The 21,562-nt window shown below is 36.3% G+C and overlaps 5 protein-coding genes and 1 non-coding gene across 7 annotated transcripts; 4 read left to right on the forward strand and 2 right to left on the reverse strand.

Moving 5' to 3' along the window:
* The first annotated feature begins 784 nt into the window (after positions 1-784).
* LOC111785164 (phospholipase A1-Ibeta2, chloroplastic-like) lies at positions 785-2,294 on the forward strand. The gene has a single exon (XM_023665621.1). It carries the CDS (start codon positions 785-787, stop codon positions 2,279-2,281), a length of 1,497 nt encoding a protein of 498 aa, XP_023521389.1. The 3' UTR covers positions 2,282-2,294.
* Positions 2,295-6,332: 4,038 nt separating this feature from the next.
* Positions 6,333-9,429, forward strand: LOC111785160 (RGG repeats nuclear RNA binding protein A-like). Its single transcript, XM_023665618.1, has 7 exons — positions 6,333-6,722; positions 7,574-7,874; positions 7,973-8,038; positions 8,121-8,256; positions 8,344-8,496; positions 8,579-8,635; positions 9,006-9,429. The coding sequence occupies exons 1-7, from the start codon at positions 6,548-6,550 to the stop codon at positions 9,201-9,203; spliced, it is 1,086 nt and encodes a 361-aa protein (XP_023521386.1). The 5' UTR covers positions 6,333-6,547; the 3' UTR covers positions 9,204-9,429.
* A 1,028-nt stretch (positions 9,430-10,457) lies between these two features.
* On the forward strand, positions 10,458-10,530 carry TRNAE-CUC. The gene has a single exon. It is a non-coding gene; the product is annotated as a tRNA-Glu (tRNA).
* A 578-nt stretch (positions 10,531-11,108) lies between these two features.
* On the reverse strand, positions 11,109-14,394 carry LOC111785161 (ras-related protein RABD2c; the record flags this gene model as incomplete). The annotated part of the gene is given in 8 exon segments (XM_023665619.1): positions 11,109-11,467; positions 11,985-12,088; positions 12,194-12,349; positions 12,447-12,518; positions 12,841-12,888; positions 12,980-13,027; positions 13,613-13,685; positions 14,265-14,394. Coding segments are annotated over 8 exon segments (609 nt in total). The 3' UTR covers positions 11,109-11,373.
* A 504-nt stretch (positions 14,395-14,898) lies between these two features.
* LOC111785165 (monooxygenase 2-like) lies at positions 14,899-17,519 on the reverse strand. Of its 2 annotated transcripts, XM_023665622.1 has the most exons (6): positions 17,187-17,519; positions 16,952-17,098; positions 16,445-16,510; positions 15,953-16,115; positions 15,603-15,831; positions 14,899-15,464 (listed from the first exon to the last, which is right to left on the reverse strand). In XM_023665622.1, exons 1-6 carry the CDS (start codon positions 17,420-17,422, stop codon positions 14,959-14,961), a joined length of 1,347 nt encoding a protein of 448 aa, XP_023521390.1. In that variant the 5' UTR covers positions 17,423-17,519; the 3' UTR covers positions 14,899-14,958. The 2 variants fall into 2 exon arrangements, with proteins under 2 accessions (XP_023521390.1, XP_023521391.1); XM_023665623.1 differs by lacking the exon at positions 17,187-17,519 and having other exon boundaries at positions 16,445-16,518; positions 16,952-17,088.
* Positions 17,520-17,687: 168 nt separating this feature from the next.
* On the forward strand, positions 17,688-21,323 carry LOC111785166. The gene is made up of 7 exons (XM_023665624.1): positions 17,688-17,948; positions 18,458-18,546; positions 18,642-18,717; positions 18,817-18,866; positions 18,957-19,238; positions 19,388-19,426; positions 20,590-21,323. Exons 1-7 carry the CDS (start codon positions 17,780-17,782, stop codon positions 20,770-20,772), a joined length of 888 nt encoding a protein of 295 aa, XP_023521392.1. The 5' UTR covers positions 17,688-17,779; the 3' UTR covers positions 20,773-21,323.
* The last annotated feature ends 239 nt before the right edge of the window (positions 21,324-21,562 follow it).

Genomic DNA, 21,562 nt, shown 5'->3' on the forward strand with positions numbered 1-21,562 from the left:
AAAAAAAAAAAAAAAAAAAAAAACTTTTTTTAACCAAACACTTATGAATTAATATAAGAAAGAACTTCCAAATTATAACTTTGTCCAGTTATATGGACTCATTTATAATTTAACCCAGAAATAATTATTTTCCCATATCATTAGGATTTTTTAAATTCAAATAAAAAAAAATGGTTAAATTACAAATTTAGTATCTCAACTTTTAGAATTACAAATTTAATTTTTCAGAGTATTTAAAAGTATAAATTTTTTTAAAAATTTATTAAATTGAAATTAAACGTTTACAAAATTAAATAAATGAAAGCATCAAATAATGTAGACTTAAAAAAATAGTTTTTATGGCATGATAAATAAGTATTTGGATTAAAAAAGGTCTTAAAAAAATATTAAAATTGACTATTTATAGAATATTTTAACACTCTTTGTTAAAAAAAATTAATTATTTTTTTATAACAAATTTGTAATTTAAAGAAAGTAAAAAAAGAAAAAAAAAAATAATAATAAAAGAGTAGTCCGAGTAAACACACGAAAATACGGGTTTAAACAAAAACACGCTTCATCAATTGCAGACTTTAAGGAATCCCTTTCGCCCTCTTTAGTATCTGAATGAAACACACCTTATTTTTTTCTAACAATTATTATTATTTATTTTCGTTAATGGCATATCTTGTAATTTCCCTCTAAATCAATGGCATTTCCCCAGCCCCGAACTATATATTAATCTCCTCCTCAATTTCCATTCAATTTAATTTGTATTCAAAATCTTCATCCCTGGTTCTCAACTATGCAATTAATCACCTCCACAATTCCGCCCCAAAATCTCTCCGGCTTTCAGCTCTGCCAGTCCAGTTTCAAGTACCAAATCTCGCCGTTGAACCCGTCGGCGGCCAAGATTTCTAATTCCCGTAAGACGGCGGCGCCGTTTGATGTCACTCGCCGGCATCTGGCAAACTTGGATAAGTTGCTGAAGAAAACCGATCCGCCTACTATGTTGGAGCCGGAACCGGTTCACAAGGACCCCAACAAAGGATCCATACCCATTAAAGGAAAGGGGCTTTTACAAGACTTGAACCTAGCCAGAATCTGGCCGGGGAGAAAGGCGGCCGAGGATATGTCGCCGAAAAACCTCAACCGGCTGCACCAGTTACTCTCGAAAACGGTCGAGTATTCACCAAAAAGCTCGCTCGGTCAGCGGTGGCGCGAGTACCACGGCTGCAATAATTGGTCCGGTTTACTCGACCCGCTTGATGAAAATCTACGCCGTGAAGTCGTCCGGTACGGCGAGTTCGTACAAGCTGCATATCAGTCTTTTTATTCAAACCCCGCCACGTCACCCAACGAGGCCCCACTCCCTCACCACGTGGCGCTTTTAGATAGGTCTTATAAAGTTACAAAAAGTCTCTATGCCACGGCATCAGTTGGTCTACCCGGTTGGGTGGATGAGGTAGCTCCGGATATCAGCTGGATGACCCAACGGTCCAGTTGGGTTGGATACGTCGCCGTTTGCGACGACCGCCGTGAAATTGCCCGTATGGGGCGGCGCGATATCGTCATCGCCCTCCGTGGCACCGCGACATGTCTTGAATGGGCCGAAAATTTCAGAGCTTATCAAATCAAAATCCCCGCCGACAACAACACCACCACCGACGAAGATTCAAAAGTCGAGTGCGGATTTCTCAGCCTATACAAAACCGCCGGAGCCCATGTCAAAAGCTTATCGGAATCAGTGGTGGAGGAAATTAAACGATTAACAGAGCTCTACAGAGGAGAAACATTAAGTATCACCGTAACCGGACACAGTTTGGGTGCAGCATTGGCTGTACTAATGGCAGATGAGATCAGTGTTTGTTCGCCGGAAATTCCTCCGGTGGCGGTGTTTTCATTCGGCGGACCGCGCGTGGGAAACAAAAGCTTTGCAAATCGAATTGAATCAAGAAACGTGAAAGTATTGCGAATTGTAAACTCACAAGACGTGATAACGCAAGTTCCACCGGTGACGTATTCACATGTCGGAACAGAGCTGCGAGTGGATACAAAAATGTCGCCGTACCTTAAACCCAACGCTGACGTGGCTTGCTGCCATGATTTGGAGGCGTATTTGCATTTAGTGGACGGATTCTTGTCGTCCAAATGTCCGTTCAGGCCAAATGCAAAACGGAGTTTGGCGCGATTAATGCAAGACCAGAAGGGGAATGTGAAGAAATTGTACATGAGTAAGGTGAAGGATTTGGGGCTGAATCCAGAGCTGCAAACCTCAGGGTGCTTGCCTAGTCCCTCCTGATTTCATCCAAATTTCATCATTTCGAGGACTTTTTTGTAAATTTTATCCCTTTTTTCTTGTAACTGTCGACACAAAATCTTTTTTTCTCGCCTTTATCTGACAATTTTATGATCAGACTAAGCGGGTTATAACACAGATTATTATTACTATTATTACATGTGTATTAAAATTTAAAATAAACAAAAATTAGAACAATATATTATATTTTTATGTAATTTAAAAAAGTTAAATTAATAATAGGCATGGATTGTTCTATTCATTGGAACCAAAGTAGTGATAATAATAATTACCATAATAACAATCATAATAACAATCGTCACCCGTCAATATCATCCTATTATATTCAAAAAAATTCTAAGATGCACGTGAGTAATGACAAAGCATGCTAGACATATTCATATTGGTCTATGAGAATAGTTTTTACTCTTAAATATTAGTAAATAACATGATCGTGTCACATGATATCCATAAACCACAATGCATGTCATATAATTTTAAATTTGCTATACATGGCGCAATTGCAAGTGTTGCGCTAGATATGTCTCCCTACTCGTAGTTAGGACCATCATATATTGCTAGATGTGTCTCCCTACTCATATTTAGGACCATCGAACATTACTAGATGTATCTCTCTACTCGTATTTAGGACCATCAAATATTATTGAACGTGCCCTCTTGCTCGTATTTAGAACTATCAGCACATTGTTGAACGTGTCTCCCTACTTGTATTTAGGACCATCAGAGTGATGAAGGAACGTGTCCATATTTTGCTTCAATAAATCATTTATTTTGCTTGAATATATAAATAAATCTAAACAAAAACCCTTAAAATTATACAAATTAAAATAATAATAATAATAAAACTATAAACTTCCCATTATAAAATAATAAATATATTTAGCCCACAATTATAAATACATCATATCCGTTACCAAACTTGAATAAGACATATTGACATTTCATAAATGTATAGTTTTCGTGTGTATGTAGTGTCACCGTCCATTAATTAATGAAGTGTCCGCTTAGTTAATTAAATCAAAATTAATATTGTATTAAAATTAGCTTCATTTTAATTATCTGATATCTTTATTCAAAATTAGAAAAAATATATATTTAAAAGACCATAGAATTAAAGACACGGTCGCAATATTTGAATTGGTCGCTAATATACTTACACTTTCTTTAAGATTCACGTTTATAAAAATCGTGTCAAGATATATTAATGAAAAACATGTCATTTGTCAATAGAGCGTTATTCTATTGGTCCGACCATTTTAATTCTCAAATTATTAAAATATATATGGTAATTGAACAGTGTTCGTTTATCTCTAACTTGATTAGACGTACTATTTCGGTCCTATTTTCAAATTCTCTAACATTATAGATTTTGTATATTATATAAATTTAAATTACTTATTTTTATCTTCGATTTTATTATAATCCTATTATTGGTTGGAAAATCATCTTTTTATTTTTTTCTCTTATTTCTTATTATAATCCTAACACGATAAATCACATCATTAATATTCTTAATTTTAAATTCAAACATATCAAAATAATTAAATTTTTGTTCACATCATGATCTCAACTAGACACTTCTTTAATTATTATAACGAAAAAAAACTTAGCTTCTAGAAGCTATCATATCAAAATAATTAAATTTTATTATTTAAAAATCTAATTTAGAAGTTTTTGATTTTATGAGCTAAAAAAGTTGGTAATAGTTGGGAGTCTTATCACATCAATTAGTTTGATTAATGTTCTAGAAGAGGTCATGACTTTTATTAAATATTAATTAAACAAAAAACTAAATATTTCCAATATATTTTTTGTTGAAACTTAATTAACTTGCCTTGTTTAATTGAACTTTAAATTATAATAGATTGGTGTGATGAATTTAATAGATAATTTAACAATAAAAAAAATGTGTCGCTAAAAAAACAAATAATTAAATAGATTGATAATCAAATTTTCAATAAATTTAAAAGAAGGAAATTATATGTCGACATGTCCATATATATCCACGTAGTTACACATTAATATATTGCTTTTATATTTTGTATAAATATGTAATATATATATATATATATATAATCGAATAATAACTCATAAATATAAATACCAATAATGAAATGTAGTGTTATTCCAAAAACATATATAAATTGGTTAAGAGTTTAATTAAATTTCTTTTTATTAGTTTATTAGTTAACATAAATATCTAACAAAAAAACACAAATAAATGAGGTCTAGCAAAATCAATTTAAGGAGTTGGAGGTGGGTTTGCTTTGTAATTATACTAACAGGCATCCCATATAATTAAAAACGGTTGTTAGAGGCTTTTGAAAGTCTTCACGACGGAGCAGAGACGCGGCCGCCGCCGATGTCGGCACCGGCTATGGGCTGAGACAATACGGGGCAGTGGGAGAGGCCTTTTCTTTTCAACTCTGAATTTGCATTTAGTTTCATTTTTTCATTGTCCATTTCAATTTTGAAGTCGGTGAGGAAGGAAACATAGTAAATAACAGCCCTACCTCTTTTTCGTGTATGGGAAGTCAGATCAGGATTCAGAATTCGAAATCGTCACTAATAGTTCTGATACTCTCCTACAATAAGGTACGTTACTTACTCGTTACTTTTAAGAATGGAGATCATCTCAAGCACGCTTAACCACAAAGTTCATAAATTTGAGCTACCAAATCGAAAAATACTGTATTTTTTGGTATGACAATAATTTTCAAGAGTTTCTTATCCATCCTACTTTTAAGATTGTTTTTTTATTTATATGTGACCGTGATTCATTCATGTACCATTTATTTACTCGAGTGTCACATTAACATATCAAATTCAATAACTCGTACTATATACTAAAGATTTGAATCTTTATGTTTCATAAATATACTACTTCTCTAAATAATGTGATTGCATATGATCCTATAGATATATAGAATCTTTATGCTCAAAACTAACGTCCTAAAGCGTTAGCTCCTTCTAAATGGAGTTCAAAGTTTAAAATGTTTTGAAAGGATCACCGCAGCTAAATCACAGCTAAATGGTAGGGTAACTATAATTTAGTATTAAATATTCTTAACGAGCTTTATAATTTATGTAATGAATTGAAGAGACTAAATATAATTTTAATATTAAATATGTTAATAAATAGAGTTTGTTATCATTTAATGTGTTAGATTTTGAAAACTTAGTAGCTAAGGTTTAGGTTTGAAAATGGTGTATTTGATTTGAGTCGTAACTATATAGCATTTAATGTGTGGTTTGTCTAACTCATATTTTTGTATGTTTTAATTTGTTTAATGCAATGCAATTTTGACTAGCTCTAACATCTAATATGTCACCCTAATTCTTAGCCATTATAGTATAGATTTATATAAAAATTAAATGCAATATAGAGAGAGGTCATAAAAAATGGAATGAATGATGGTATATTTCTTACATTATATATAATTATATTTTAGTCCATAACAAAATTATTATATATAAATAAATAATTTGTATAACATGGAACAAATTGTGGAAGTCGATAATAGGTAAAAAAATAACTAAATAGATGTGGAATAAAAAATCTAAAATAATATTTAAATGAATAAAATTAAAATTATTTATATATATAGGCGAAATTAGAATAGGTAGAATAGACCGAGGCCCAAATAGGCCCAATAAAGGCCCAGTTAAAATTTTGTTTAATTATATTATTTTTATTATTTTGATGTTAATAAATAAAAAAGGAATGAAATTATACGTCAATTAACGAATAAAATACATCATTACAAAATCTTTATTATTTATTTTCTATTTTCTTAATCTTTTTCTAAATTGTATCTTGTAGTTTTACCAAATTTTATTAAAAAAAAATACCAATATATAAATTGTAAGAAGGGTGAAATTAAGAAATTAGGAATAAAGTAAAAGATATATATTTTTTAATATTATAAAGTAATATTTGGCCAATGAAAATATGGAGCGTATAAATATGAAATAGAATTGACGTAGAGGATTATTTACACTAGGGTTTTTAAGATTGGGTTTATTCTCATCTCATCTTCTGCCGTAGTGGTTAGGGTTTCTTTCAGTTGTCCAATTCATCAGACTCTCTTCACTGTTTTGAGTTCACTGATTTTTTTCTCTCAAGTCCAATTCTGTAACTTCAACTGTTCTTTATCTTTATGGATTGCTTTCAGTAATTTCTGAGAGTTTTCGACTGGAAGGTTGATTTTAGCTGTGTAGTTCGTCGAGTTGCTGTTCAATCACGACATGGCAACCATGAACCCTTTTGATCTCTTGGTCGACGACGACAACGAGGACCCTAATCAGCTCGCCTCAGCTCAGCGGTCCGCTCCGGTGCCGCCTTCCAAAAAGGCACCGGCTCCGGCTCAGCCTGCGAAAGCGGCTAAGCTTCCTTCCAAGCCTCTTCCTCCTGCTCAGGCTGGTGGGTCTTGTTCATCGACTTGTACTCTTGTTTGGATGTGAATAAGGAACAATGAGCTTTTCGATTTGTTTGCTTATGGTTTTGTCATCCATGTGATGTTTGGTCATTTTTTTTGGATTTGTTGTTATTAGTGGTAGTTGGTGGGTTTGTTTGCAATGCGGTCATAATGTTTGTATGGATGTATTGAAGTTCCTCTGGTTCCATTGTTTGTTATTTGTTTCTTGTGGATTGAACTTATTGCCTAAATTATAGTTCATTCGATCTATACGATTGACTGGTATAGCCTAGTTTTGTTATTCTTCTGTGGTTAATGATTTTTTTAATGATATATGACATATCTGATTTAGATTGATTTGAAAAATATTGATTGTTCTAACTATTCGTCTTTAAATTTCTGGCTTGCTTTTACATGCTACAGGTAAATTAAACGTCTTAAATTAAATCATTCAATGAAGGGACTAGAATATTAAAAACCATTTATCTCAAGGATTAAGCAAATCTTTTAGAATGTGGTGTACGATCTAATAAAATAGGTAATTACGTTGTTGTTGATATTACATAGATAGTATACTCTTTATGCTTCCTTCGTTGGTATAATTAACTTAATTCCCTTATGCCATGCCAAATAACTGCCTGAGCAGGACCTGGTACATGGAAAGAGGTATTCATATTGAAAGTCAGTATTACAGTACTTTTAATTAGTATTGTTGTAAGTTACAGTGTTGATTTTATTTCTGTTAAAGAGCTTATGAATTAGGGGACATGGGTATTATTTTTTTAGTATGGCTACTACATTCATTGATGAAATGTACTTTGTACATTATTTTGACTCTATTTTTGTTTATGACCAGTAAGGGAGGCAAAGAATGAAAATAGCCGTGGTCGTGGAGGTGGGCGTGGCTATGGACGAGGACGTGGTGGTGGTGGAGGATTCAACAGGGACTCGGCCAATAATGAAAATGGTGGCAGGAATGGGTTCTCCGATCGATACCAGCCAACTGAGGATGGTGAAAAGGAAGCTGAGAAGCGTGGTTATGGTGCATCCTATGGCTCTTTTCGTGGTCCTCGTCGTGGTGGCTTCAGCAATGGGGAAACAGAGGAAGGGGAACGACCTCGAAGATTATATGAACGCCGAAGTGGAACTGGACGTGGGTTAGTAAATTCTTTGCTCAAAATACTAGTTCCTGTTTCAATAATTTCCTATAAATTTGTTTTTGTATTTATCTTACCCTGGTAGCCTTTTGATTTAGAAATGAGTACAAGCGTGATGGGGCTGGCCGTAGGAACTGGGGAGCTCCTGGTGAAGAAATTTCCCCGTAAGTTTCCCTTGTCCAATTTTGAAAAATTATCTGATTTGATAATGCTGAACTTGTCTTTACTTGACTTGTGAATTTCAAGGGATGTGGAAGAGCCTGTTGCTGAAAATGAGAAGATTATTGCATCAGAGCAACAATTGGGAGAGGATGGCGATGTCAACGACAGCAACAAAGAGGAGGCTGTGAAGGAACCAGAAGAGAAGGAACCTGAGGACAAGGTAGGACATCTTACTTGAAGTATTGATATATTGGTTAGTATGCCATGTCAATTGGCCATATAATCTGTTTCTTCTATCTTTTTACAGGAAATGACTCTCAAAGAGTATGAGAAGCTCCGTGAAGAGAGTAGGAAACTGTTGGCAAAGACTGAGTTGAGGAAGGCTGAAATTGATGAAGAGTTGGAGAACATGCAGCAGATTTCCAGCAAGAAAACTAATGATGAAATCTTTGCTAAATTGGTGAGGGCTTCTCCCATTTTACTCTCGCGATTCCATCTTTAGCTTTGCTTTTGTTGTTAACTGTACACATTTTTATTGTCAGGGTGCTGATAAGGATAAACGCAAAGATAATGCTGACAAGGAGGAGAAAGCTAAGAAGGTATGCATTGTATTGTTCTTCCGGCAACTCATAACTGTCTGGTCTTAATTAATTACATGTCAGAAATTAAACTGAATTGTTTTCTTTGCATTGTCAATACTTCAATTATTGATGGGTTTTGTGGTTACGAATGATATTTTCTTGGCATTTGTTTGCATATGTTCATTTGGTATGCAACTTACAAATGTTGGTCTAGATTTACTTATGCAGTTTTGAGCTACTCTAAATTTTCGTTCATTAGTATTCAAGTGCCTAGTGGTTCATGTATATGGTGTTTCCACTCGGGCCAACCATAGTTTATCTTGAATCCGTGTTCTTCATACACTTGATATTTCCTGAACTAATTCAAGTAATTGTTTTTGGTTTGTAGTCTGTGACCATAACTGAGTTCCTGAAGCCTGCTAAAGGTGAGAGGTACTATAGCCCCGGTGGACGTGGTAGGGGCCGTGGGCGAGGCTCAAGAGGTGGGCTCAATAACGGCAACGGTGGCAACGGTAGCAACAGAATGAATGTGGCAGCCCCCTCCATTGAAGATCCAGGGCAGTTCCCTTCGTTGAGTGCTAAGTGAGGATTTACGACTCTAAAATCTATTTTGTCACTACATTTTTAAGTTTCTTGAGATATCAGATCGGGATTTTTGAGTTACAACAACCAACAGGATTCTGAAACTCCCTCTAATGCTCTGCTTCTATGTAGTGTATATCTTGGATGTTATGTCTCAGTCGTCCTAAGTTATGCATCAATTTTGATTTTGTTGAAGGATGTTTATTATTATTATTATTATTATTTTAGTTTTCAAATTTTGCCATTCTTTTGCCCTCTCTTTCTCTATTTTCTTGTTCCTTCAAAATGGCTGTTTTGTTTTAAATGAAAAGGAATGCTGTCTGCAAAATCATTAGACCATGAACATTCCGAAGGTGCTCATAACTTTTGAAAATTTTGAAGTTTTGTGATGAACTTTTACTGTTTTGGTATGTGGGTTATATTCATATAACGTTCAGGAAGTGAAGATTAGAGGTATCTGATTGATGATGTGATGACCATTCATTATGTAACTATACTACATGCATGTATATGTATTTGAATTTTACTGAGCATTCAAAAAAAAAAAAGTATCGGTACACGATCAAACATTTCAATCAAATCATCAATGTGAATTATAAATCCCACTTTTCCTTTTTGAGATTGAAGTTTCAAAAGAGCTCTCTAAGTGTCGAGCCAGCCCTTAAAACCTACAAACAAACTTGCCTAAAACTCTCCAAAACCTGCCATGTATCCTAAAACTTCCTAAAAATGGATTAGGAACCGAAACAAGCGTCTTAACACCTACCCATGCGTTGATTAATCAAAGATTCTCGAGACGTACGCATAGGAGAAGAAAATCAGGCGCATAAAGTTAGGTTGCAAAATGGCCTTTCTCGTCGACCGACAGAATAAATAAGAGTGACTATGAAATGTTTGGTTAAGATTTTATTGGTAGAATGATTTAGATTTTATTGGTCATACCACTCGGAACTAGACAAGTATGTATGTAGATAGGACGCGAGGTAAATCACAAGGTCCCCTAAAGACAGACTGCTTTCAAGCATATACTATATGAATGAGAGCTAGCCTTGCACTGAATTCAAAACTATGTGTGAAAGCTCTATCTTTACCTTGCCGGCCATCTTTATTCAATTCATTGTGTGTCTTTTCTTCCCTACCTTCTTTGACCTTCTTTGGAGTTCTAATCATCCCAAGCCGGAATCAAACAACTAGGCTAAAAGTTTAAAAAATATTTAATTGATAATAAAATTAAAAGGCAATGAATTGTGAATAAAAATCCGTTGTAGTCTAGTTGGTCAGGATATTCGGCTCTCACCCGAAAGACCCGGGTTCAAGTCCCGGCAACGGAATTCTTTTTTTCTTTTTGTATATCGATTTTTCAAACTAGATTGAGAGACGGGAGTTCGCTATCCTGACCACCTTTGTTCTTTAAACGAAACGACATTAACTAAAGTGACGATTGAAGAGAGTCCCAAATACATAAAAAAAAGACAAAAGCTAAAATGTGGATAAGATTTGAAATGAAAATGAAAGGAAGAATTGTCATTTATTTATGTTTAGATCAAAGTTTGGAAGTCCCTATTGAATGAAATTCTTATTAAAATGTTTCTATAGAAAAAATTAAACTGACATTTTAAGGCTTATGGGAAGGCTTATTGGAAATACTAAAACTAAATTTAGACAATTAAAAACGATAGATAAATGCAGAAATCAAAATGACCAATTCTTTATCTAAAAACACACTCAAAATAATGATCTCTAAATTTCACTTGCCTGTGCTTCTAACTNAACTAATTGCAATATACCATTTCTAAGAACTCTCTCAAACTACAAAACAGGAATACCCTGCAACAGGACTAAAAAAAGAAATTTCATGTCAATGAGATATATATGATTATGAATGAATGAATAATAATAGCGAAGGAAATGAAGCAAACACTACTGTTCATTGATATCTAAATTTTACAGCTGAATAATGTTGATCCAGAAACAAATATATTTGAAAGAATGGAAGTGTTAACGTGCTGACGACAAAAGGCGAGAGAAGAAAAGAAAAGGCAAATCTTGACCGACAAATCTTTTCATACCAAAAGCATAGAGTGAGAGAGAGAGAGAGACGACTAGTTTTACACGTCACCGTCCATACACATAAACATCACCATCAGTCACCATTCAATAAGGACCACGCATCTTCAAGAAGAGCAGCAACCACCTTTCTGATTCACAGGTTGTCCTCGAATATTCACGGTTGGTGGCCTTGCATTGTTCATTGGCTGTGTCGCCATCCTATACCAAATGAACCCCAAGACTTTCAAATCATGTAAAAAGGGCAGCAAAGACAAGGAATCTAGCCACCTCAAGGTCAAGTCAGGGTATAGAGCTGCTGATGGTGGAGGGGTATAGATTATAGAATGGAGGTAGAAGTTGGAAGAGGCGGTTCACCACTTCCTATCTACCTCTCCGTGATATCTAGTGAAAGACCATAGCACTAGAAGGTAGGTTAGGCTCAAGGTCCGAACTTGGTTTCCTCCCAACTACGGATCATACACTCGGAACTTATCAGCCTATGATAGCCTAGTGATCATTGACCATGGTGGTTATCTAACAAGATTTAATAATTTTGAGTTGTGTAACTGAGACTCATGAATATAATAATAATAATAAAAATAATAATAATAGAAAAAAGAGTAAGCTTGTGGGCTGTCTCATCTGCGATTTGGTATGATAAGAGATTCAGATGTTTGGAGCAGCCTTTACCATAAAAATAGGTTTATGTAATCAGAAAAGTTCCTAGTATTTATACCTGTTCTTTATTTCAGCAGCCATGGCCATAAAAGCCTCTTCCACATTGGTGGCGCTTTTAGCGCTTGTCTCCATGAATGGAATCCCAATTTCATCCGCAAAAGCCTTAGAAAAGTTAAGGTTATGAATCACTATCAAATTTTAATCTTCTCATTCATATTCAACATCCAAATTATAATTTATCAAAAGAAACCCAACTTGATTTACTACCTTAGCTGTCTCATAAGAGACGACCTTATTTGCAGTGAGGTCACATTTATTACCAACCAGAAGCTTGTTCACATTTTCGCTTGCATATCGATCTATTTCATTCAACCATTGCTTAACATTATTGAAGCTATCCTGATCTGTAACATCATACACGACCTACATAGCAGAGCATTGCATTCAAGCAGGCTTTACTTTAGGGAGATGGACAAAATCAGGAAATAGAAGTGAACAACGAAGAGAGTGTAGGAATTACAATAATGCCATGAGCTCCACGGTAGTAACTGCTAGTAATTGTTCTAAAACGTTCTTGACCGGCAGTGTCCCACTACAATCGACAATCAAAATTACCAATTAACAGAGAAAAGGCCAAAAATAACCACTGAAAACTTCTTCAACAAGCAATATTAAGAAAATATGAATGACTTGTGCACTTGCAATAAAATTGAACAACCCTCCCATTTTCCCCTTCTAAAATAGAGAAAGAGAAGGTCAGCTGTTAAATTTTATCCATTCCTACAGAAAAAAACAGCATGTTCTAGAATAGAAAGGAAGAAAGAAAGTAAGAGAAAAAGGAAAAAAAAAGGTTAGACAAGTAACAATCCTAAAGCTTAGATTAAAGCAAGGACAATTATAAGATTCAATCTTACAATTTGAAGTTTAATGGTCTTTCCATCCTGTTCCACAGTACGGATTTTCTACAAGTAAAAATTTAATCGAAGCGTTAGAACTGTAAATATTCATGTAATAGTCATCTGTAAAGAAAACCAAATAGTGGTGGAAGCTTACAAAGTCAACTCCAATTGTGCTAATGTAGCTATCCAGATACGAATCATCCTGTTTCAAAGAAAGAAGGAATTAAATGAGGAACAAGTGGATATATCCACAACTGCGTGCTTTATAACAACCTCAATAAACGTCAATTGACAGGGACTCAAAATTCTCAACCAATGCAAAATTTATGTGAATCTCTATTACACATAATGAGAAATTTCTATAAAATATAACAATAACTAATCACTGTGAACAGCTTATTTATCGTATTTTAAGAGTGACTTAAATAAACATCATTCTGCATGAACATATTTATGGCCAACTTAAAAGGAAAGGAATCAAATTCTGTTGTATATATAAGAAAGGGAGGGGCAAAAAACATTAAAAACGATGAGGTGTTAACTGTTGGGAAGAGACTCCTTATCTGAGTCAAAGATAAACTTTGGATGGTATTCAACAAAGAACAGACAGTTTGAAGAGCATGAGTACGCACTTTAGTCACAGTAACTGTTCTTAGCTCATTTGGTATGGCAAAACAATTTATACTATTAATTAGAGATGCATCTTCTATTCTCGACAGAAAACAAAAGGAAAAAAGAGTGAGGAAGAAAGAAGATTATCGGGAGAGAATCAATCCTGAAAACTTACAGCAAACCTCAGTAGAAGACATGATTTTCCAACTCCCGAGTCTCCGATAAGCAGAAGCTTAAACAAATAGTCACTGCAGATGCAAGAACGAAGGAGTAAAAATTTTCACAGTATTCCCAACTGTTAAATAGTTAATACTAAACATCAAAAGTCGATTACGTAAAATAATGCATATATAACACTCCTCAAGGATTATGAAGAAACCAAACAATTAGATTTTAGAAATACTCGAAATAAAATAAGAACCCAACGAGTTACGTAGCCCTTCAGAAATTCAAGCTGATATTACATGCTGAACATCAATATCGACAACCAAATTCACATTCAAACACCTCCAATCATTTCGAGAAGCAACACGAAATTAACAGGGTCCTTTTTTTTTTCACAACGGTAAATAAATTGAGATCTCCAATCGATCACCCCGATTTCAACCAAATCACAACAAAGAGCAACGCCATCTAAAAAACCTCAATTAATTAAGCTACAAAACACAAAACGTTTCTTTAAAAAGTTCCATCTTCCTCATCAACCAGATCTAACCTAATTCAGCAAAAAAAACACAAAAACAACATAAAAACAAAGGCTTCCAAATGACAAATTCAACTCAAAGAAACGCAAGGGTAAAAAAGAACACAAAGAAAATAGAGCTTACTATTCTGGATTCATGGCTAATCAGATACCGGCTATAATTATATCTGAAGAGATCGATTTGATGAGAGGACCTGCCGGCGAAAACTTGACCGGAGGAAGATCAGTCGCCGGAGAAAAGGGGAGAGAGAGAGAGAGAGAAAACGAACGAGAGAAAGGAGAAATCGAAGAAATGAAGGGAGAAGGGGAGGGGGGGCGCCGGGCGCGTGCTTTATAAATACCCGAAAATGTCGTGAACTAAGTGAACCCAGGTGGCCAATACGTTTGATGACGTGGCAACACAGCGAATTTGCCACGTGTATTTATACAAAAATATTATTATTGTTGTGTTAGTTATTTTCGTTTGTTTCTTTCTATTGTTTGGGAGAATAATAACATGCCTAGGTGAAAAGAAAAAACTTTCTATCCGAAACGACGTCGCTTTGTAGTTTAGTGGAAAATTCCATTCATTTTTATTTTGTGTTTATTGGTATTTAAATTTTAAAACATATTTAGAAATATTTTCAAAATTCGAAGACATACTTGACGATTTTTTAATTTGAGAATTATTTTAATTTTTTTTAAGGACTAATAATTTTTCAATATAAACCTGTAATTTACCCGAGATAAAATTAATATTAATATTTCAATTTAAAAATAAAAAAAATTACATCCTTAAAATTTAATAGTAATCAATTAATGCCTATAAAATTATGTACTCACAAAGCATTACATTCAAAATTGGTATGCTCTAGCAGAGGTCCAAGCCTAACCAGTTTGGGAATGACAACATTGTTTCTCACAGAACAAACAACTGGGTTGTCCCACTGCAGAGCCGATCCAACCACATTGGCTCGAACGGTGAGCGGGAACACTCGAGGCCATCTTTCGGTTCCATACGACCTCAGAGCTTCTTCAACAGAAGGTGCATCCGACTTGAGTGCAGTGGCCAGCTTTCTTGCTAGAACCACTGCATCTTCTAATGCACAGCATGCTCCTTGTCCTAGATTTGGAGTCATCGGATGCCAGGCATCTCCAACCAGGACCACTCTCCCCGATGAAGCGGGCGGGCTGACTGCAGGCCAAAGCCATCGGTCTACGAGGGGTGTTCGGATTAACGTGTCCTCCGGGGTTGTGTCCATGATGTTTAGTAGCTCAGATGGCCAGTTTTTTACCAGTTCTTTCGCTTGCTGCTTTAGAACAGCTGGATCTGTGATTTTTGGTCCTGCAATGTGAGACACCACCAATTTTGATCTGAGTTTAATATGTCGACCCTATCGATCGGATACCGAAAATATGGTAACTTTTAACAGATATAAGTGCTATGAATCGAGTTCGAGGAATGGGAGTGAGAAATGCAAACCTGGAGATGAGCTGTTGTAGCAGACAAACCAGTAAACTTTTGTAGCTGAAACTGGAACATAACCAGCTCGCAACCCCTTTCCATAGATATAGTTCACTTTTGGCTCATGTGGCTGTCCATTGGGATAATATGCAAGCCCACGAAACGCGCAATGCCCTACGTAATTCGGCTCGGAAAATCCCATCCACCGAGCTATGGGAGATCGAATGCCATCACAACCAATGACAATCTGTTTGACAGTGATATCAAGCAGAAAACAACATCCAATTCACCAAAGAATCAAACACTAGGATACTATACTGCTAAAACGAAATTAAGTTGATTCTCTTGAAGTTTGAAGATTGAATAACCTTTGCCATTAACTGTGAGCCATCTACAAGTTCCAACTTGACTTCATCTTGATCAGTTCTTTGAATGCCTTCAAGCTTAGAGGAAAACTGAATTGTTCCTGCAGGAAGCTGAGAGGCCAGAGTTTCCAGCAGTGTTCTCCTTTCCACGGCCCGTACTTCTTGGCTGTTGAAACACGGTTTGCAACGATTAAACTTGTCTCAATCCCTTCACAGTCAAAGGCGAAAGCGAGGAAAAAACAACGAAACCCTTTCTTAGTAGGGAAAATGTTAATGTACAACTCACTTTTTGTAACATCTCAAGACCACTACTAGCAGATATTGTCTGCTTTGGCCCGTTACGTATTGCCGTCAGCCTCACGGTTTTAAAATGTGTCTACTAAGGAGAGGTTTCCACACCCTTATAGGAAATGTTTCGTTCCCCTCTCCATCCGAGGTGGAATTTCACACTTTTGATTCAGTTCCATAAGCATAAAAGATAGAAAAACAAGGCACCTTTCGTCTTCGTCCTTAAACGTGAAGGAGCGTAGCTGCTTTCCTTCCTCTGACTTAACTACCATCCTGCAATGCTGGTATATAAACAATTTCAGTGGAAGTTCAAAAACTTTTGACAGAGGTCTCACATATCTAAGATAACATCCTTTTTCCTTTTCTACATTTTCCTCTCCAAAAAACTTGGAGTGTGTGAGATGAGTTCAAACCAAACCCAGTCTCATAGTTTATAGGCCAAATATAAGATAATCTACCCGTTCAAACTTAACAGTGATTCAATATGCTATCAAACCATGGAATCTGCATTCAAACTGATTGCAATTTCATTTACTTGTCGTGGGGTGAAGGACAAACCTTTGATGATGTTTCGATCGAATGTATATGTCTTAATCAATTGAGTTATCACAAGTTAGCTGGGTCTGGCTAACATAGTTTAATATCATTATTACACTCCTTATCATTATTGGGAGTTCAACACCAAGAAAAACACCAAGAAAAACTAGAACATACCCTTGAATTTCAAGAAATTGGGTCCTGAGAACATTTCCAACCCCAATTGCATCCAACACACGCCACCCGTTTTTGAAAAGGGTCAGTGAAGTTCCACTAGTTCTAAGTGATTCGGCTTGCTCGAGTACCAATGTCCTAACTCCAAGCCTGAAATTTCAAAGCCTCAAGCATTCGAATAAACCCATTTGCATTTAAACTAAAAGGTATGAAGTTTCGTTTTGAAATTAGAACCTACCGGTGAAGAGACAAAGCAGTGGCAAGACCAGCAATCCCTCCTCCAACTATAACTATGTCTTCCCTCCTGACCTCTGATCGAGCACTGACCACATCTCTACAGTAAAATTTAGTTCTGGGTCGAGCTCGAATCCACGGTTGGCTCTTGGGGAATTCTCCGCCATGAAAATGGAGAGCTAGCGATGGTGAAATGGGAGACTTGAGCAACACAGACGGTGAAGAAGAAGCCATAGCCATGGTAGCTTGTTTCTAGAACTGATTTATGACAATCAAGGAGAGGAGGAGAGACATTATTTTTCAGATTCTTAGTGATTTTAGGACTCGATTGGCCACGCAAACAAGTGGTGGAGATTGAGAAGAGTCGTGCTTAGAAATGGAACTTTCCCGGGAGAAAAGAGAGGAAAAATGGTAGCTTGTTGAACCAAACAGCAAAAGCTTCATGGGCCGAGCGGTTTAAGGTCGCATATGAAAGCCCACCTGAAGAAGCCCACTGAAGATAGCGAGAAGCTTTATGTTCGCTTGCATCTTCCCACCTAGCGACCTTCGAAAACGCTGAAAAACTTGCAGTGTCCAAAGATTGAAGCTCGTTGAAGAATGGAAGCTAGAATTGTCTCAGAAAGTAAGGGCACAGTGACCTCCGAGAGAGGGCAATTTCGAGGAATCCGAATGGAGAATCCCTTTACTTTGAAGGTGGGTCAGATATTTACAGGGTTCGGCGTCGGTTGTGGCGTCGGTATCGGCGTTGGGCGCCCCATAAACATGGGTAATTTTCTTTCCCCCATTATCGACTTTCATTCGCCTCCACTAGTTTCTTTCATTAGCTTTCTCTTTCGCACTGACTGATCAAGAAATTAGCCTGTGATTCTAAATACATATTTGTAATTAGTTGGATGATTCAAGTTTCATTTGAAATCTTAATTTCATCAAATTTAACCTTAAATTTTGAAGTGTTGGAACTAATACCAATTGAAGCTGAGGTGCATTTTTTTCTTTTTGTTCTTTTTAGAGTTGTGGTTAAATTCAAACTCGATAGGAGCTATCTATTTAGAACATTAAAATTATATGTTTCCTAACATGTTGGAGGGCATAGGGTTAGGTGTTGTCCCATAAAGTTTGTGGTTAGCTGTGAGTGGAGCTGAGTAAAACTAGATGCACTCGATCAATTCCTTTTTCAAATCCTGAGATATATGTTTGCTCCTTGGTTCATGGTCATGTCTGCTGGCAGTCTTGCTACTATACGAACGTATGAAACCGATATTCATATATTTTCAGGTGCAATACCTGTCATGAATGAAGTAATGAGTGCCACGAGAGGTGCAACCGAGGCACTTTCTGGTGTAACCAGGCATTTAAATAACTCTGTGAGTCCTAACTTTTAGACATTATGCATTTTGTGTTCTTTATTTGCTATATGAGATGTTGGACCATTGAAATTCTCTCAAATATCACATGTTAGCTCAGGAAATTAGGAGCTAAGAACATCCAAGGTGGCATTGGGTGTGGAGTTGGTTTTGGTCATGGTTTCGGTGTGGGTATGTCCAAAAATATCTTCTGAATACCATATATGTCGTTTACGAGTTTTTGTTCATGTATTGGTCTGTTTAACCGACACGTAGTTTCTTGAATGTTAGGCCTAGCTATCAAGCCTTCATTTCTACAACAAGTTCAATCTTCTGTTATGGTAGGTGCCACAGACCTCTTATCCATGATATATTACCCATTACAACTTCTTATATACACGTATTTGAAGCTTGAAACCCAAATCTGATAGCAAGCAATGGAGAAGATGGTGACAAAATTAGGTAATAATCCTAATCTTGCAATTAGTCAAAGCGCTGTACCGGTATCACTGCAATCTGCCATGAGCATAACAAATGCTTCGGCTAACAAGCATCCTGTTGCAAGCATTAGAGAGTTTGCAAAAGAAATGCCAGAAACTGCCCCACAAAACCTATCGAGCAGCAGATCGTTTGAAACTCGAACCGAAAAGGTCATCGACAGTTTCTTGCAGAATCCTGTTTTTAAAGGAGGGGATACTGAACTGCAGGATGAGGTATGATAATACATGCTCGGTTTTCGGTTCTAGACAAGACGAACTCCTGTAAAAACAATGAATGTTTGATGTGGTTTGCTCATTAAATACACTTCTTGCACTGAATTGATCTTGTTATGGAGTCGTGATTGATGTTTCTTGCATTATAGGTTGGACGCCTACGGCTCGAAAACCGTCTCTTTCAAATGGTAAGCTTTTATAATGGCCAGTAAATGTGAGCTGACTTCGTTGTTAGAGATGCATCATGGAAAGAACTAGGCTGTATTGACTAAGCTTCTGAATTTGTTTATTCCTAGCACAAGTGACCAACTAGTTCCTATTTAAATGTTATTGCTTAAGAAATGAAATGTTTAGATTAATGAATCTTTGCTAGCTTTCAAGAATATGCTTTCCCTCCCACTTCGTTCACTTCATTCTCATCTTTAGGATGGAGAGTTTACGAATAGCAACTGTGCGATCCCACATTGGTTGGAGAGAGGAACAAAGCATTTCTAACGAGAGTGTGGAAACCTCTCTCTAGCAGACGCGTTTTAAAACCGTGAGGCTGACACGATACGTAATGGGCTAAAGCGGATAATATCTACTAGCGGTGGGCTTGAGCTTTTATAAATGGTATCAGAGCCAGCCATCGAGCGGTGTGCTAGTGAGGACGCTGGCCCCCATGGGAGGTGGATTGTGAGATCCCACATTGGTTAGAGAGGGTAACAAAGCATTCCTTATAAGAGAGTGAAAACCTCTCTCTAGTAGACGCGTTTTAAAACCGTGAGGCCAACGACGATACGTAATAGGCTAAAGCGGATAATATCTATTAGCGGTGGACTTGAGCTTTTATAAATGGTATCAGACTCAGCTATCGAGCGGTGTGCCAGTGAGGACGCTGGCCCCCATGGGAGGTGGATTGTGAGATCCTACATCGGTTAGAAATGGGAACAAAACATTCCTTATAAGGGTGTGGAAATCTATCCCTAACAGGCACGTTTTAAAACCGTGAGGTTGACGGTGATGCGTAACAGGCCAAAGCGGACAAGATCTACTAACAATAGGCTTAGACTTTTACAAATGATATCAGAGTCAGTCATCAGGCAGTGTGCTAGCGAGGACGCTGGCCCCAAAGAGGGTAGATTGTGAGATTTCACATCGGTTGGAGAGGGGAACGAAGCATACCTTATAAAAGTGTAGAAACCTCTCCCTAACAGACGTATTTTAAAACCGTGAGGCTGACGGTGATACGTAACGGACGAAAACAGACAAAATCTACTAGTGGTGGGCTTGGGCTGTTACAACGAGGAACTCCTCGTTAATCTACCATGTTTTGTTTGTAAATTTTACTTGGACTTGTCTTTTTATGCAGGTAATGATGCATCAGAAACTTATTCAAGAGCTTAAGGAGGAGAATAACAAGCTTCACCAAATACTAGTGGAAGACCTGAAAATACCACCCAGCAGGCTCCAAGCAAGTAACACAGGTAGAAAATGTTCTCCATGTTCAGACTGTTTGGAATGCCGAAGAAAGGAAAGGAGAAGGAGAAGCTAATCATTCAATCATTCGAAACGATTTCTTCGACACAACTGAGCCAAAGCAGCATTCATTTGATTCTTCATAGTCGTCTTCTCTACTCACTGCATTTTCGAGAGCACCCGAACACGAACGGGTTGAAAGAATCTGAGGTAACGAGTTCATATCATACTTGAATATGAACAAATGACATCTGAGAAATAGATGCTCTACTGATCCACAAAACTCAGCTACATAGGAACTTGGAGGCTATATTGAGTTCATGAGATAGCCGAGTTTGTTCAAACAAATTAACTAGCCTTTGTTTGAAATTTTGATGGCTCTTGATGCATTTCAACGTCCAAACTGCAAGATTTTGAGTTCGAGTTCTTCGAGTTGTTGATGTAAAGGTATTTTTAACGCCTTTCTTGTGGTGCAAGTAAAAGCACATGTTAATGTATCAGCAATAGACGTGTAGTACGTTTATATGTGAAAAAGTCTGTCACGACATACTAATATTAATGATATATGAGAGTAAAACCAGAGTGATATAAAAATATTGAAATAAACCGTGTATCATATTTGTACGATGTTGACAATCTATTCAGCTACCCACTTTAATGTTCGATAATTTTCAACCTAATAAACACAATTCAATCTAGTTCGATAATTTTCAACCTAATAAACACAATTCAATCACTATAGATGGCTCATATTTCTCCCTAAAATTCAATGAATTTAGTGAGTTTTTCTTCCTTAAATTAATATTCAACATTAAAAAATTATTAAAAAAATACAAATAAAATACCAAAAGAAATCCCATTTCTGG

The sequence above is a fragment of the Cucurbita pepo genome, unplaced genomic scaffold (genome assembly GCF_002806865.2).
Source record: "Cucurbita pepo subsp. pepo cultivar mu-cu-16 unplaced genomic scaffold, ASM280686v2 Cp4.1_scaffold000390, whole genome shotgun sequence".
Taxonomy (NCBI): domain Eukaryota; kingdom Viridiplantae; phylum Streptophyta; class Magnoliopsida; order Cucurbitales; family Cucurbitaceae; genus Cucurbita; species Cucurbita pepo.